At 50.9% G+C, this 18,017-nt stretch overlaps 1 protein-coding gene across 9 annotated transcripts in view; it reads right to left on the minus strand.

The window, feature by feature from the left end:
- Positions 1–18,017, minus strand: part of ABLIM3 (actin binding LIM protein family member 3) — a 109,501-nt gene that overhangs the window by 13,591 nt on the left and 77,893 nt on the right. For 4 of the 9 annotated variants that reach the window (XM_027604990.1, XM_027604993.1, XM_027604995.1 and 1 more), the window contains 8 exons: positions 13,948–14,006; positions 11,736–11,807; positions 7,466–7,621; positions 5,896–5,925; positions 5,253–5,382; positions 4,458–4,556; positions 3,015–3,062; positions 553–687 (listed from right to left, as the gene is read on the minus strand). In XM_027604990.1, coding sequence (XP_027460791.1) covers positions 553–687; positions 3,015–3,062; positions 4,458–4,556; positions 5,253–5,382; positions 5,896–5,925; positions 7,466–7,621; positions 11,736–11,807; positions 13,948–14,006 — 729 coding nt within the window. The remainder of the gene's footprint in view (positions 1–552; positions 688–3,014; positions 3,063–4,457; positions 4,557–5,252; positions 5,383–5,895; positions 5,926–7,465; positions 7,622–11,735; positions 11,808–13,947; positions 14,007–18,017) is intronic. The other 5 variants (XM_027604992.1, XM_027604996.1, XM_027604994.1 and 2 more) reach the window with 5 other exon arrangements.

An 18,017-nucleotide genomic window follows, 5' to 3' on the forward strand; every position in this document is an offset into this window, starting at 1 on the left:
CACCTTCAGTGGCTTCCTACTGTTTAGGATGGAGACCCAAATCCTTGCTTCAGCGCACAAGGCCTCGTGGGATCTGGCCCCTCACCCCCCACCTGCCTCCCTTCTTCTCTGGCTCCCAGTTAAGCTGACAGCCTTTCTTTTCCTCCAGGGGAACCTGCCCTCCCACCCCAGGTCTTTGCAAATGTGATTCTATACTCTGCTGGCTTACCTCTGCCCCACTCTTCCTGTGGCAGTGCAGTTTCTGCTTTGAGAAGGTTTTGTCACATTCCAGGCTGGACAATGTGCCCCTGTCATCATCTCCCACCTCCTGTGTCACCTCCTTCCTGCACATCACCTCCCTCTCCAGCTACAGCCTAGGTCTCCTCCACGAGGGCGAGGACCTGCTCTATTTTGCTTCCCAGTGACTCGCTAGAGCCCAAGGCTGGCCCTCAGTACATGCTTGCTGAATGAATAAATGAACGACTGTGTGAAGGAGGGGGCAGCCGTCCTAACCCTGTGTCCTTGGTGCAGGTGACAGGGCTCTGGTCCAGGCTCCTCTGTGGGGTGCGTTACCTTTGGGGGACCCATGGTAGGTCCAGAACTCGGACTCTGCAGCATAGTAGGGGTCCGGTGAGTAGGCTGGACTGTACTTGGAGGCCTGGCTGATGTCCTCACTTGTTTTGCTCTTGGTTGCTGTTGACAGATCACCTGCAAAGGACCCAAGGAGAGAGCTTCAGGGAAGCAGAGTGTCCTAGAAGAGTGTGCTGTACACTTTTTACCTACCCTTACAGGCTCCAGCCCAGGGGAGTGAGGACACTTTGAGGCCAGGGTTTGAGACTTGGAGCATCAGAGCTGAAATAGCCCTGAGGCCAAGCCCCTCATGTTACAGCTGGGAATCTGGACGCCAGAGAGGGGAAGGGGCTTACTGAAGACCACACGGCAAGTAGACCAGACTTGGACCAGACCCCAGCTCAGGGCTTCTGCTACCACATCCCATGGACCCCCAGGTCTGCTCCCAAGTGAACACTAAGGCCATGGCTCCCCCAAGTAAGATTAGACAGGTCCCAGGTGATCCCATGCCCTTACCTTCCTTAGCCTCTAAAAGCCTGTTTCGTTTGGGATTTGAGCCATACCTAGGGTGGAAATGGCCAGAGAGAGCCATGCGGCCTATCAACTTTCTCCTCGCGCTGAAATGCCAAACCTTGCTTGGGGAGATGATATGGCCCAAGGAAAGGAACACCGGACAGGGAACCAGCAATACTGGCTTCTGGCCCCGGCTCTGCCACTTAGCTGTAACACTGGGCACATCCTGCCCCTCTCTGCCTCAGTTTCCTTATCAGTAAATATCGAACCGGTCTGCTGGGTCAGGTGCCACCCGGCTTCAAGCTTCCATGACATGGACCATCAGACCTACACAAAACCTGGGGCAGTGACCTTAGCACGGCCCGAAGCCTGGCAAGAGGCTGACTGGGGCCGAGGGCTGGGGCAACAAGTGGGCCCCTGACATTTCTCAGGAGAGAAGGGACAGTCCCACACCCCGTGCAGCCAGAGCAGCAGAGGGGCCTGGGGTCGGCCCTTGGCCAGCTCCAGCCTGTGTGCCCTCCCCCAGCAGCACTGGCTTCCAAAGCTTCCAAAGCTTCCAAAGCTTGCAGATTCTTAGACCTGGGTCCTGGGCAGTGCCTCCCACCCCAACTGATGTCATTCAGCCTTTTCAGGTGCCCGCTTATCCAGGCAATCTACCTCCTCCCCAACTCCTCCTGAGCCTGCTCTGGTGCTGCCCCTCAGAGCCCATCTGGAAAATCCCACACAGTCCCGACGCATTTGAGACCTGAGGGCCTCTTTTGGACAAACTGGCTTTGTCAGGGTCGGTATCTTTCTGTGGCCACTCGGGGTACATGGCTTGCCCTCCACAGCCATACAGATATATGCACGTGTGCACAGACTCACCTGGAGCCCAGCCTGGGCTCCTCTGAAACTGAGGACGTTTGTCTAAATTGTCAGGTCTTAAGCCAGAGCCATCATTTATATTTGTATGGCCTCTCCGCCAGCTCAGTGAGCTCAGATCCCAGTACTGGGCTCTTTGCACCTGTGTTTCGAGGCTTCTCCAATTCTGCACTCCCCTCTGTTACCCAGGTAGCCTGCAGGCATGGGAGGGCGATACAGGGTAACTTCTGCACCTCTGCATCCTCAAGGCAAAGGGTGTGCTTTGTCAGCTGAGGCTCAGTAAGTGCGTTTGCAAGAAGGAACAGGGGGTCTCCGTGATGCCTGACTCGGTGGTTCTCATACGGAGTGCAGGTAGGAATCATGAATGAGGCCAGTTACCATGTGGATTCCTAGGTCACGCTCCCAGTTTTTCTAATAAGAAAGTCTAGGGCAGGGGAGGGGCCAGGGCACCTGCTTTTTAAATAAGTCTCTCAGGTACAGGGGTTCCATAGACCGTTCTCGAAGAAACACTGAAGGAATGAATGGAAGAATGAAGGCACCCTCATTGAAACCCTGCTCCTTTCTCATCCACATCTCCTCCCCAAGCTTTCATTTACTCTTATGACACCATGACGGAGAATAGCTTAGAGTAGTGGTTTCCAAGCTGGGCCGGGCTTTGGAATCACCTGGAGAAACTTACAAACACAAAATTGCGATGCAGTAGGTCTGGGGTGGGGTTCAGGAATCTTAATGCATCCCCCATGATTCTAATGACCGTCGAAGTTTGAGCAGCCATGCCTTGGAGTGCTCCCAGTGGTCCGTGCATTTGACAAGCGTTACCCTGCCCGTGGAATTTAGGACACCAGACAGCAGGGAAGGGGGGTTGGAAAGGAGGTGGGCAAATATTCAGGGGACATGAGGCCTTCCTTGCTCTTTTGAAGGGACACCAAACTCCTCCCCAGTGTCACCACAAGTGATTGGGGGATAGCCACCAAGAAAGACCGAATTGCAGCCTTGCATGTGTCCCTTCTGGTGGCCCCTGTAGACCATCGGCACAGATGGTTAAAGGCCCCGCCCCCTGTCTGGCCATGCCCTCTCTGCCCGGACCGTACCATGCCTTTTGTAGATCGGGGGTTTCCGGTAGATGTTACTTTCTCCAGCTGCCAGGCAGACAAGGAAGGGACCATAGGGAGGAGAGAGAGAGAGAGAAACAGAGAGAGAGAGAGAGAGAGAGGAAGAAGGAGACAGCAGTTGGTCAGCTGATCTCGGAAAGAGAGGCAGCCAGCATCTTTCCCGAGGGTCCACCATCTTTCCCTGGTGGACATGCTCTTCCAAAACTCAACTTCCCACCTCAACCCATGAGGTTCTAAGAATGGTGAGAGGAGAGGAATGGATGGATTCTAACGGTGCTGAGGAAGGGACTTGGGCTTGAATGGTGGGCATGCAGGCACGAGGTGGCGCGTGCTCAGCAGGATCCCATGCAGGGAGGTGCCCCCTGCCTCCACCCAGCAGCCACGCCTCATTCCACATGGAAGTCCCCAGAATGCTGCAGCCGCCCGTTCAGCATGATCCGCCTCCCACTCCCTCAAAAATAGATAGGATGGGACCTTTCTGGGGCAGTTGAGAAAGGTATAGATGAAACAGCAGGATGAGTTCCTGGGGAAAAGCGAGTGGGGAGTAAAATCTGAGCTTAGAGTTGGGAGACCCGGTTCCAGGTCGGGCTCTGCTGAACTCAGGGTGAGACCCTGTCTAAACCATCTACAATGTCACCTAGCCCCTGCCTGCCTCTTATCTCCTATCACGCCCCCTCCTGCTCACCATTCCAGCCACCGTGGACTGCTACCAGTTCAGTGTTTTAGGGCCTTTGCACTTGCTATGCCCTCTGCCCAGGATTTTTTCCCTAGGATCTTTACATGGCTGGCTCCTTCTCATCTTTTGACTTCAGTGTCGCCTCCTCCAAGAAGCCCTTCCTGACCACTCTACCTAGCCCAGCCTCCCCCACCCAGTCACTCTATCACGATGCCCTGTTTTATTATGTTTACTGCACATATCATTTACCTGAAATTACCCTTTTACTGGTTTGCGTACTCATTTATTAACTTTCTCCCCATGTATAAACACCATAAAGGCAGGATCTGGGCTAGTTTAAGCACATTTGCAACCTCAGGGCCGAGAACAGTGCCTGGCTGTACAGAGAGAACAACAGAAAGGCTCAGGGAAGTTAAGGAACCGGCCTGAGGCCACAGGCTTCTAAGTGGTGGAATTGGGATTCGGTCCCAAGAGTTGTGATGCAAAAGCGCGTGACTTTCAGCACGGTTACTGGGTTACTGCCGCGTGCCATCAGGGCCCTCAGGCACAGAGGCACTTCTCCTGCAGCTTCCTGGCGGGCTTGATCCGAGCTGGCTGTGTCAAAGGGGTGGACTAAGGGCGTGTCAGGACTGGAGGGTGGGTTAGTGTGGGGGACTGGTTAGGGAGGGTCCCTCGCTGCCGGTGCCAGCGCCCAGCGACCCCACGGAGCATGCACCCATGCCCGGGATTGTGGGCTGGCAGCCTACCTGGGATGTGAAAGTGCTTGGGAGCCTGGTAAGAGGTCGGAGTGGAGGACCTCACATCTAACTGGCTATGGTATGGAGAGCTCCGGCCACTCTCGGGCCCTGGAGCGCGCAGGCAGTGGTCCCCAGAGAGAACAGAGGCACAGAGAAAACAGGCATTACCGCGGTGGCACTGAAGGCAGCAGTGACATGATGACAGCAGGGATGGTAGGAAGGGGCTGTGCTCTCATGCACCGTGTCTGCAGAAACAGGCTCGACCCGCTTTTCTGGCCTCACCCCGGAGTCAGAGTTCGTTGTGGTAAGCATCAACTCCACCGGGCTTCAGGGAGGTGTCTTTGGACCCCTTGGCTCCCCACCACCCTCTCAATTGCGTCTTTCCTCCACCCAAGCACCTGCTTCACCCCTAACCTCCAGGCGGCTGTGGATGACCTGACCGGAGGGGGTAAGGCTGGGCCTGTTTCTGGTCCCCTGGCCCTCTGGAGGGGGCAGGCCAAAGGACAAGGACAGAGGAGTCTTCTTCCAGCCCGGGCTGCTGGGCTGCCTGCCACCCTCTTCTCTTGGCAGCTTACCACCCACCTTCTTGCTGCTTCTCAGCTCCATGTGCCCCTTCTCTCCCCCGGCCAGGGGCATGTCAGTTAGGCCTGGCTGGTGACCTGGGTGGCCACAGGCCTCCAGAGGGCCCTGGTGTGACGGAGATCCTGGGGGAAGCCCTGGGCTGTCTCTGCAGCTGGCGACAGTCAGCCACTGCATGGTCCCCCTGGCTCTTCCTGTTCCTTTGGGGTCTTCCCCCTTCCTTACCGGAGCGGTAGTAGTGGTGAGGCGAGCGGGAAAAGGTGGGGGACATGCCCTGCCGGCTGTAGGTGGGGGAGTCGATGTATCCTGGGCTGGAGGCCCTTCTCTGTCGGAGGTCCAGGTGCTCGTAGATGTCCTGGGGGAGGAAGTAGGCCATGAGCCAGGCCGGCAATTAAGCAGGTCTGTGGCCCAAGGGTCTAGCGGGCAGGTGGGGGAGTGACGTGGAATCCGGGATTCTAGGGGGCTGAGGATCCAAATTCATGGTACTGCCCTTCTGAATACCGAGGCCCCCTCCCTGGGTTACACACATAGCCCGAGGAAAACTGCAGGCAATTTTGGGGGCCTTCACCGATCACTCAGTTCCTTGAATAGAACCCGTGGGTCAGGTGTCTGGAATCCTGAGCATCAGGATACAATCCAAGTATCCCAGGAGCATCAGGGAGGCTCCCTTTGGGGAGAAAAGGCACATCCTCTACCATTTAGCTACAGCCACTTCCTCCAGGTTGTGCTCCTAAGTCTCCCGTCTGTGCCCTGGTCGGGGAGCACCGTGCGGAGCTGGGGTGGGGGGGGTGGTGAAACCAGGGGTCTGCTACGGCCAGCATAAAGGGACACAGTTATAGAAAAGGTCTCCCCGGACCAGCTCAATTACCTGGGAGTAGGGAGATAGTGTTCCCAGCGACTTAGAAGCGAAGAGTTTGAAGGCCATCGTGGAAGAAGCAGAGGAGAGAGAGGAGGGAGAGAGGGAGGGGGGTTAGGTAGCTGAGCGGAGAGCACACCTGTAGCAGCTCCGGGGGCCTCCCTCCCCAGACAGCAGCCGTGCTGAGCGGGCTGGAGCACTAGCAGTGCCAACACACAGTAGGGAACCCTGAGATCATGCCCTTCATTTACCAGTGGGAAACCAAGGCCCAGAGAGGGAACGGGGTGGCTTGCGGCCTCTCAGGTACAATGTGGTAGGGTCTTCACTTGGACCCAGGCTTCGCCACCACAAGCTCAGAGCCATTTTGTGATCCTGCCCTGTCTCTCTACCAGTTCGTGACCCCTCTGTGGTTCATGAGGACAGTGTGCAGGTCCAGAGACCCGAATGTAGGGCCAATCAAGGGCTGGACTGCTGCCATCAATGTGGGAGTTGGGCTGGTGGGTGGTGTGGCAGGCTGGAGATGGAATGTTCCGTCTGCAAAGGGCAGCGGCGGCTCAGCCCCTGGGACACCTGCCCAACAATAACACCGCTCCTTACATTTCCAAGACAAGTCAGAAATGCAGGTTCTTATGTGAAATCTCTGCATGTTTAAATGATGGCAACTCATTTACATTTTTAAAAGATACTTAGTGAAACAAAACAAATCTGGGAATTGGCTTTGACCTGTGGGCCCAGTGTGCCATTTCTGGCTTCAGGGGCATCAGTCTCCACCTGGTACCCCTGCCCTGGTCCATTTCAGGGGCCAGAGCCCCGAGACTCTCAGCACTGGGCTCTCCAACCAAATGAACCCTAATTCCTTTAGAGAGGAAAGGGACAGTGGTGGGGTGGGGACAAGAGCCTGGGTCCCTGCTCCCCAGGCCAGGGCTCCTTCTTTCAACAATCTTCGCTCAGGGGCCCTGAATGGGGTTAGGACTCGCCGGAGATATAGCCTGCCAGGACCTTCAGGGTAACGGCCACCTGCCTTCTCCAGAGCAAGCTTTCTCTTGTCCAGCAACCATTTAATTCTTTCAAAAGCCATCCGATGCTGAGTTCTTAAAAAGCGTCTCTTGCTTTGAACATAGGGGCTTAAGGTCAGGTGCAAAACCCAGAGAACCTACCTACCAGGGATTGTAAACCTAAATGGCCACTGAGCCTGTCAGGGATGAAAGCCATGGGCTGTGTCTAAAATTACTCCACTAGAAGAAAAACAGTAATTCAAGTGATAAGTGGTCACAGGTTCTTGGCTTCAATGCTGGGGTTCTCAGGGGGTGGTGGAAACAGGGGAGAACTGGGGAGGCTGTGCCCTGCCTATAGGAGGCGCTGCTCCCCCCTCTGGATAGTGGAAATACACCTGCTCTGATTTTTCAAGAAAAGCCAGATTTTTGGGTGAAATCACTTGATTTTTAAATGCTGACTATACATTCTAGTTTAAAAGAGTGCAGGGGCTGACACTGTGGAGGCCAACGTGTCTGTGATGGAGTGGCTGGGGACCTTGCGGGCCTTCTCTCCTCCAACAGCCCTGGAGAGGGCCAAGACGCCGTACCTCTCCATAGCCACATCTCTCCAGCATCTCGTCGGACGTGTATCTGGAATGAGGCTCGTAGGAAATGAGGTCGGGGCGTTGTACCTCGTAGATGGACTTAACCTTGGGGAGAGCTGCCAGGTCTTTGTAATTAAGGATCTCATTATCCACTTTAGCCTGGGGAAGAGGAAAGGTACAGGAAAGAGGCAGAGAGATAAGAGGGAAAAGAGAGAGGAAACAAAAACCAGGCACAGGGGGGATGAGCTTCTCCAGTTTCCACTAAAAACAGAATATTGGGATGGAAGACGCACAGAATGTTAGAATCAGGCAGGTCTTAGAGGCCACCCCTTCCAACAGGGCTCACACTGGTTGAGCGCATTTTATGTGTGAGGCCCTGCACTTTGCAGGTATTGTCTCCTCCAAGGGTCCTGATGCCTCTGTGGAGTCAGCGTCAATGTTATTACTGTTTTCCAGATGGGGCTCCGATGGTTCTGCACTTTGCGCTACTTAGCCAGTAGGTTTGAATCCTGTCTGAACTACCCAACCTGGGTGGGGACTGCCTTCCAACCCCATGCAGGGGGGACATCTTCACTCACAGCTCCTTGAAGGTGATGGAGGTGGTAAAGACAGAATTAATCACAGAGAGTGAAACCCGAGCTAACATTTGGTGAGTACTTAGGATGAGGCAGATGCTGTCTGAAGTCCCTGGTAGGGCTATATACAACTCACGGTGCTACTTAGTGGGCACTAATATCATTTTCGTTTCTGAATAAGGAAAGAGGCACGGAGAAGTCAATGAACTTGCCCAGGGTCACACAACTAATAAGTAGCACAATCAGAATTCAAGCCCAGCCAGTCTAGCCTGAGGACTTGCCTTCCCAGCGGCCCCTGCTGGCTTTGCAGGGTGGGGAGCTCACTGTCTTACAGCCGGCAGAGGGCTGCCCTCAGAAAACAGGCCCTACACTGAACTGAGACAAGCCTCTACCTACTACCTGACCTTGGCTGAGTCCAGCCCTCTAGAACAGCATGGATTAAGAGACAGCTTCCCCTCGTGTGGGACAGACCACTTCTCATGGCTCCCGAGGCCCTGTCCTGTCCATGTCTGCATCCTCCAGCTGCTCCCTCTGTGCCTGGCTTCTGCTGTGGTCAACCAGGATCTGTCCCCCCATAACTACTGTGACTTGCAAGGTCCTGACGTGAGATAAATTGAGAGGCCACTAGACAGAGACTCCAGGGAAACTGTATTATCCAAATAACATTCTTCCAGTGCCTGGGGGCCCAGGTGAGTCTCAAGGCCAAAACTACTGGAGAGAAAGCAACTCTCATAAAGACCTTACAAGCATTGCTATTCGAAACATATTCCAAGGCCCTTCCACCATTCTGTCCCCCGTGGCAGCCCGCTGTTGTTTGGACACTGGGCTGTTCATTCTGCATTGCCTCCAGATCCACCATGCATTCCTCCTTGCCCTGATTTGGGCTCCCAGACCCCATGGGCTGCATCAGAAGCTCCCTGGCTTTCAGCTGGGCGGGGCGGGGGGGGCACCTGCCGACTGGGGGTGGTGGAGAGAGAGGCTGCGCACCTGTCCTCTGGCACTGCCCTGGCATCAGCGGCTGTGGTGGGCATGGCGCCCACCTGGGAATGCCTTTCACAGCTCTAGCTTCTGCCAGACCTTCTCTTCAGGTCGAGGGTGGCGACAGTGCCTGCTGTTGTAGACCCTGGACGCCGGCACGATGTCTTGTGGGTCCCCTAACCCAGCCTAGGCCTCTGTAAATGGTCCCTTCACAAAACCGTCCTCAGCAAAACTCTCAGGAGTGTGCCATCTCATTTCTGCCAGAGCCTGCCCGGGTCAGGCACCATGTGTGAGCCAATTTGGGCGTGTGTGGGCCAAGGGAACCTTATTAGGATGGTCCCCTTGCTGAAGTAACTGCCGCCTTTTGTCGCGGGATGTTAGACCTCGTCCTTGAGAGCTCTTGGCATCTTGCAAACTTGTCTCGACCCATCGATATTCATCTCAGTGCTTTAGTCCAAACCTCAAAAATACTATATTTATATGTCTTCTTATAGCTACTATGTTTATAGGGTTATAAATGAGCTTTAGATTTAGAGGCACAGTGACTGAACAGAGGCTTCACAACATAATGAGCCAGGAAGGAAGGAAGAAAACACATGGAGCTGGTCGAAATCAAACCTCCTGAAGATGATTCTAGCAGTCAGTGGGGGGTGAGGCAAAGTTTGAAAGAAACTGCCCCCCCCAGGTTCATTGATAATTCTATTTTTAATACCAAACCTCAGTATTTATGAAAATCAAACCCAATACTCTACCTCTCTGCCTGTTACTGCATGTCCTGAAAGTGGTCGGGTGGTTTCTTCCCTGAGTTTGGAAGCCATGTTTAGAATGGTCTGATTTAAAACACGGCCCACGTGACATGTGCGGTCATTCCCCAGAGCAGCTGAAGGTGAGGTGGTATAACGGGCAAGCCAGGAGACACATGCCTATGGCAGCATACACGGGTAGCTGAGCTCAGTGTACGAGCCCCCAGTTGGATGGCACAATGGCAGGTGTCCCCAGATGCTCTTGTTCATCTCTGTGGAGCTGACCCTCAGAGGGGCAATCTTTCTCCAGGACTCCAGGGTGAACATCATTCATCATTAGGGCTAACTTGTTTCACAAAGGTAGCAGGGAAGACCAGCCAGGGATTAAAGGTATCAGAGCACTGCTGTATATATATCCCAAGTTTGCATATCCTGGTAACTCTCCTGGGGACATGCTCACTTTGTTAATAACCTTCTCACGGTGTAGGCCCTGAAATTTAGCTCATTAATCCTGCTGTGTCTGGCCCCATTCATAGCACCGAGGGGATAATCGTCTGTTTTTGTTCTGGACAGGAATCTTCAATGAGGATGGCCTGTGATCAAAGCGCTTGTTTTCTGTGGGAGCCGCAAGGCAGTATTGACCATATGAAGTTGCTGTCAACGATAACTCTTATGTCTGATTTTCATTTGAACAGAGGAAGAAAGGAAAGGAAGCAGCCCCATTAGTGGGCATTATCCGGGGATCAAGGAGGAAACTGGATGTGGATTTGGGGTAAAATAATAATGGAGCAATGGTGGTCAGGGCCCACCCAGGGCTGGCTGGTTTGGGGACTGTATCTAGAACTTCTTATCAGGAGCAGTCTTCCTACTCTAGACCATTCCCCTCCCTCCACCCCTCCACCCAATTTTGGTCTTCTTGGCCCCTCCAGCTTGGGGAAGGCTGGAAGAGCCTACAGTCAGATGGCTCATCTCCTTTGCTCATCTCTGTCCTCCCTGGCTCTGCCTCCCTCACCTGCTTTAACTTACTTCTGTTTCTCTCTCAGGTCTGAGCTTAAATGTTTCCTCCTCAGGATTCTTCTTCCAGTTGGCCCGAGACTATCTGTCCCTCTGTCCTTCTGTAGCCTCATTAGAGCACCCTGCACTTTTTCTTCCTAGCACTTACCAGAACTGTGACTGCTTATCCATGGGTTATGTGGATAACACATATTCAATGTCATGAGGCGGTTCACCACCATTTTCCAGCACAGAAGCCAGCACTTAGCCCAGAGGAGACACTTAGCACACATTTGTTGAATGAATGAATGAATGAATGAATGATATATCCAAAGGACCTCTGAGGTCATCTGACTCAACTCTTGTCCTTTCTGCCATGTCCCTGCAAATGATGAGTGTCTCTGTTTGAATGCCTCTGAGGATGGGAGCTCAGATACATGCCTGTGGTCTTCTCCATCTCTGAACTCCTTATGTCACTAGAAAGCTCTTCTTTACATTTGCAACTCCTTTATGCCGTGTTTCCATATTCATACGGCTTCTTCTTCCATTCTGCCTTCTTATCACACACCCCTACCTCTACATTGACCTCCCACCCAGTCCCCACTCTGAATACCACTCTGACCCCAGAGTTTTGTCCCACTCTTAGCTCGGTTAAGCAGTGGGGAAGGAGGCACATTGCGATGGTTTCAGAGCTCACCAGGGGCTCTTCTGTCTTTGACTTTTCTGTGCTCCTGCTAAACTTGACATCAGCCCCGTAACTCTGTGTTTACTAGGCTCTGTGCTCCATGCGGGCAGGGTCCACGTCCTCCCTGTGCCCCACTGTGTCCCCAGGACCTAGCACAGAGTCTCTAGCACATGACAGACACACACGAGATATTAGTTGGATGAAAACCTGACAGCTGTCTTTGGCTGTCCTTAGAAACGCTTTAGGTAGCAGACCTGCGGATAAGAAAGGCCTCTGGGTGGCTGAAAATTGATACATACGCAGATGACTCGGTTGGGTGACCCAATGCTGGATCCAGGGGGTGAGATGGAAGTTTCGGATGTCCGCCTATGCTGTGGGAGAGACCAGACAGAAGGAGTGAGAAGCTGTACCTCCAGCCGGTGGGGAGGGGAGGAGGGGCGGGGAGGAAGAAGGCAGCTCTGTAGGGAACAGCGACAACACGGTTAAATACACTTGCTGGCTTTCTGTACTTTCTCTTTATTTTCTACCTTTGTAATCAATGTCTGAGTGTGAATGAAATTGGAAATACACAGGACTTCAGGCTGTTGGACAGAATTTGGATTTGTGGGGTTTTTTTTTTTTACATATTTGTAATTGACCTTTTAGATAGGCTTTTATTCATAAAACTTTTCATTTGGGGTTATCCTGCCAATAATGTATTTACTTGAACGGGAATAAAATTTGTTAGTACTCACTCCTTAGCAGTTTGTTTATATAAAATGTACAAGCAGGTTAAACTTCCTGTAATTGCATAAAGTACTGATTCTTTACAGTGTATCCCTTGCAAATTGACATCAGCCTAAGTGATAAACTTAAAAAATCTTTCCCTGAGCAACGGCAACGATGCGTTAATGGCTCCCTCGGCAGAAGGAGGGACTATGTCGACCTTCCTGCAAGCTGCGAGAGGGACGGCATGCTGGAGTCAAAAAGCGAACAGACTGGGAACTGAGGGCCCCTAGTGAACTATGTGATTTTAGAGATACCAGATTCCCGATCTGTAAAATGAAGGGGCTGGTCTGAAGGATTGTGAAATTGCCGGTGGATCTCTCAGGCCACAATTTAGAATTAAAGCATTCTACCTGGGGATCTATAGCAGTGTCTCCTAAACTGTGCATTGTGAACTGGTGCTGATTCTGGCAAAATGAATTTAGGGGGAGCATTTGATGACACTGAGTTGCAAAATGGGAGAGTAAAATGCAAAATTTCATTGATTTAACCAAGAGGAATGTCTTTCATTCCTCTTGGTTAAATCAAGGAGGAAGTCTTAACTTAGTGCTGATGTATTTCAGCAACTTTCTCAACAGCTGTTCATTTCCTTTTTTTTTTTTTTAATAAAGAGAGTAGAGGCAAAACCATCTAGCTGGAATTTCTAAGATTTATTTTTAAGAAACATTTCCTTTTCATTGAATGTATTTTATAGTTACCTTCTATTTATAGCAAGTAATACTGGCTTTCTACTTGGCGGTATAAAGTTTTATTTTAAAATAAGTTCTGTTAAGTGAAGAGTAGTGGGTTGATTTAAAGAAGAATATTAAGTATGTAATGATACGGGGGTGCACAGATGTGGCAAAAGCATCGGGGTTGTAGAAGGATAACTGAATTTGAGAAATGCCACCAAAAAGGTAGAAATTGAGGAAAGAAAGGGCAATTAGGTCTTTTTACATCTTAAATGGAGAGGACTTGGAAGAAACAGGGGGAAAAGAGCCCTCAAGGCTCAAACAAAATTATACATCAATAGACCAGTTCTTCTGCAAAATGTAGAGGCACTTCGGACATCATCAAGTGCCTGTCCACAGCATGTACCCAGCTTTCTCCTCCACAGCGTCAGGGACTCAGGAGCTGGGCTCCTCCCTGCAGTCCTTGGATCAAGAACCCATATTCACAGGACTTCTTGGTACTAGTCAGAGCACAGGACTTCAGAGGGACGCAGGACTGCGGTGGCCCAGTGTGTGTCTGGGGACACCGGCTGTGCTCTTGCCTGCTGCATTACTGTAGGCAAATCACCACCCTCTTTAGACTTTGAATTTCTCACCAGCAAAGACAAGATACAATTCCTTGCCCCATCCGATCCACAGGCTTAAAGAAAGCAAATCAGACAGTGGCTGTGAAGATGCTTTACAAACTGTCAATTCCTGTATCAACGCTATTATTCCTAATAAATGACATGAGCCTGGGGAAAACCCCCAGTGTGTCAGCTTCAACGAGGCCACCATCTTGGTGAGCAATGCTAAGGTGAAAGCCTGGCCCCAGAAATGCTAAAAACTCACAATTTTACAGTTTTCAAAGTGCTCTCCCATCCAATGTCTTTATCCCCTTAAATGCCCCACGAGGCAGGTGTTACCGTTAAGGAAATCTAAGGATACGGGCATACATCTGGGAGTGTGCATACTAAGGAAAGCCTCCCTACTAAAGCACAGTGCCCCCAACCAAGTGGCAAAAAGTGTGGTCTGGTACCACTACCAGCTTGCTTACCTTTAACTTCTTCTCTGCCCGGGCTGCCTGTTTGCAGATGGGGTGCCAAACCTCAGAACCTACGGGGCCAGCAAAATAACAAAGGCTCAGACCTTTCACATCTACTAGCTCTCTCGCCACCCCTCACCTCAGTTTACTCCTTCGGCAGGACATTTGCCCTACACAGCAGCCAGGAGGACCGCCCCTGGTGAACCAGGCTCTATGCTGCTCCATCGATCAGCCACTCCCGCTCTTTCTGCCTGTCCAAATCCTACCCATTCCTCAAGGTCCAGATCTCACACAGCATCTTCTTGCAAACTTTCTTACCTGCCAACAGGGAGTGACTCCTCTTTTCTCTGCGGTCCATAGTTCTTTGTATCTTTCTTAACACATACGACCTCAAATCACAGTGGCTTGTGGATTCATGACCCTAACTAAATTAGAAGCTCCTCCGGGCAGGGGCTGAGCTTTATTCATTGCTGGCTCTCCTGTAGCATCCAGCATGGGATCTTGCTCTCAGCAGAGGCCCCATCCATGTTTGCGGGGTGAACAGATGAGTGGATGATTGGCAGTGAGTGACACGTAGCAGGTGGTCAATAAATACTTGTTGAATGAATGAATGGCAGTGGAGGTAAAATAAAGCGACAGACCATGGTGACCTCTAGCCTTCCTTTCCCTTCAAAGACTTCTGACAGTGTACAAGAGCTGTCATACTGAAGGGGGGAGGTGTCATGATGTATAGTCTGCTTGAGGCCACTGTCTTGACCTGCTAATTCCTAAGAGGCTCCAGACTCTTCAAATTTAGTATATTGCAAATGCGTGCATTTTAGTGTGTGTGTGTGTTGGGGGGGGGGCTGTCCAGTTGGCCAGCCCCAAACTTGAGAGGCCAATTTGGAAAGGCATGAGCAACAGGTGGCTGGTCACATGTTGAGAAGAAGCCCCAAATATTACACATTCCCCAAAGAAGAAACAGGTGTCCTGGATTAGAAGGAAAAGTAGGAACATATTATCCCCCTGGTGCCATTGCTGATTACCAGCCCGAAAAGGAAAGGAGCCAGCAAATGGCTGGATTCCTGAGCACCCAGATGGTATTTGTTTGTCTGACTTTGTTTTTAGGATATACTTTCCATTATGGTTTGTTGCCTGGAACCCTGGGACTGGAATGCTGGCCAACTGATGGGGGTGGTGGTGTGAAGTCGAAAAATCAGCCCCTGAAACGTGATGCAGAGAGGATAGGCCCGAGGTAAGGAGCATGGGATCTTGTTTCTGGAGCCTGGATTCTTGCCTCTGCTTGGCCCCTAACACATTCTCTCTTGCATCCCCGTTTCTTCATTGGAATAACAATGAGGTGGAATTGGGACAGTCTTGGAGGTTGTTTTCATCTCCAAATTTTTAATTCTAGTCCCAGTTCGTCATTTATGAGATAGATAGGGATCTTTCAGTTTCGTTGGCTGATTTTCTTGTGAGCTCCTAGTAATTCAACATGAATTTAATGCTTGCTAAGGTAAAGTGCAATGGTTCCCGGAGCCCAGTAGAGGGACTCCAGGACTGTGGCTTGAGCAAGCCGGGCTGTCACAGGGTGTGTCTGCTCCCAAGCGGTGGGTGGGGATCCTTGCTTCGGGGAGTTTTAGAGAGAGCATTTCCGGGTCCCGGGATGCTGCTGAATCCACCAGGAGCTATTTATCCCTGTGGCTCTGGCAGGAAGCCTATGTCACAGGTCATTGTAGGAAACGGCTGAGGGAGTTGTCTAAGAAGGACATGAGATGAAGAGAAAGAGGCATATGAAGGGAAAGGGTCAGGCAGAAGTCCTCATGGGGGGAAATGATGTGTAAAGAGAGGAGGTCAAACTTGATGGTCTCTCCACGCTGCTCACATAATCTGTTCTGAAATAAAGCTGAGCCGCAAATGGCTTCAGCACTCAGCTCACAGGAAAGCAGGTTTATAGAAGAAGTGAGGGGGGAGAATCAAAAGGGAGAAAGAAAATATAATTAGAGATGAAAAGAAATCAGAAGTTTGGGAGTTGGCAGGATAGCATCTAAACTAAAGAGGGAAGGAATCTGTTGGTTGTGAGCAACAGACTTAGGTAAATTAAGGAAAGAAAGGGTGATCTGTTCATGAAGACCCCTAGGAAATGGTGGTTGGCTGAGCTTTTGCACCAGCCACTAGTTCAACGACATGCCACAGACAGAAAGACAGTGTCCAGAGTGAAGAAGGTTGTTACTCTCTTCCATGCACTTTCTCCCCAGAGCTTAAGACAGCACCTGGCTCAAGTGTGTTTCCTAAAGACATAAATGAATGACTGGTTGGATCCCACCTCTGTATTTTCTTTTTTCTAAAAAAATATTCTATTTATTTACAAGAGAGAGAGAGAGAGAGAGAAAGAGAGAATCTCAGGCAGACTCTGCGCTAGCGTGGCGCCTGACTTGGGGCTCAATCTCACGACCCTGAAATCATGACCCCAGCTGAAACCGAGTCAGACACTTAACAGACTGAGCCACCCAGGTGCTCCCACCTCTGTATTTTAAAGTGAGACACAGGATGAAAGGCACCCAGAGGATGATGGTAACCAGGATGGAGAGGGGACCTGAAATTAGGCCATGAGGCAGGGTCTTCACCACGGAGAAGAGAAGATTTAGCAGAATAGTGAAAAAGGGTTTTGAGTATTTTAATGCCTCTCTGCGGGAAGAGCAATGATCTTGTTCTGCATGTCTTGTAACATAGAACAAGGACCAAGGGCAGAAGTTTCAGGGAAAGAAAATTCAATGTCTGAGGAGTGAATGGGTCCATTCTGAGAGTGAGCTCCCTGTCCCTGGAAGTATGTAAGTACACATTGGGTGGATACATGCTCAGCAAGGATATTATAGAGGAGACATATAATGAGGTATTTACACTAGTGGATGTTTACTTTCCCTCCCAACCCTTGGAGATTCTGTATTTTCATCTTCACAGATTTCTCTGTATAGAAAAAATGAATTATTTGCCCCTATCCAATGAATTAGCCTGGAATGTAAGTTCTATAAGGAGCGGGATTCACCTCTGTCTTATCTGCAGATACAGCTGCAGGGACTGCAGATTCTCAATAAATACTCATGGAGTGAATGAATAAGAAACATGTTATTCTGTTTTAGGCCAGTTGAGTTCTCCAAGCTGGGCTCAGCAATTTGGACAAGCAGTACAATCTAGACTCTGATTTGACAGCTATAATTTCAGAGTGAGTTTCTATCAGAATATTCACTAGACTGGGGTTTGTCCAAGTGTGAGCTGTGGCCCAGTTGTCTAGAAGCCTGGTAAAACGCAGATTCCTGGGCTCCCATGGAGCCCCTGAAGTCACCTCCTGGGGGCGGGGCCTGAGAATCTGTGATGCTAACAAGCTCCATGGTGACTTAGGACTCCAAAGTGGAGAACCACAGGACTGAATACTAGTTAACACTCCAACTTCGTTCCTTTGGAATGGGATGGGATAAAGAAACCAATTGTATAAGACAGAAGAACGTTTTAATTTCTTGTAGGAAGTCAACCCTTTTTGCTGGTTAGATTCCTGGTTCCACGAGTCATACCCATCCTCTGAGACTGTCCCAGACAGTTCCAGGTCCTGCGGTTAAAAACTCCTGTTAAAATTATGGAGTGAAGGGATTAGCTATTTCCATGTGAGCTGACTCAGAGGCCGCGATCGGAATCTCCAAAGCTGTCCCTCAGCCGGTGGTAACGCTCTTCTTAATTCCTAGCAGAGGCAGCATCAGCCTTTTCTCTCCGACTGGTCACAGCACACCCCACATTTTGGGTCATTTTGGGGGGTTCTTTAATGTTTGGAGACCCACCCATCTCTCTGCTGGACCTTGAAGTTCAATTTGCCAACATTCTTTTTTTTTTTTTTTTGTATTAGTGGAGATTTTAATGCCAAAGCCAGACCTGGCACCACAGTCTTCCAGACCACGCAGTCAGGGTTGCAAACACAGCAGGGGCTGAAACCGGCCCACCCAAAGGTTCTATTTGCCCAGCACAGCGTTTTTCAGTATCTGAATGCTTTTAGACCCTGCAGATGACCAGTGACCCTCCCTGCTGTCTGCCTCCCAGCCCTTCTTGTCCATTTC

The sequence above is a fragment of the Zalophus californianus genome, chromosome 5, assembly GCF_009762305.2.
Source record: "Zalophus californianus isolate mZalCal1 chromosome 5, mZalCal1.pri.v2, whole genome shotgun sequence".
NCBI classification, from domain to species: domain Eukaryota; kingdom Metazoa; phylum Chordata; class Mammalia; order Carnivora; family Otariidae; genus Zalophus; species Zalophus californianus.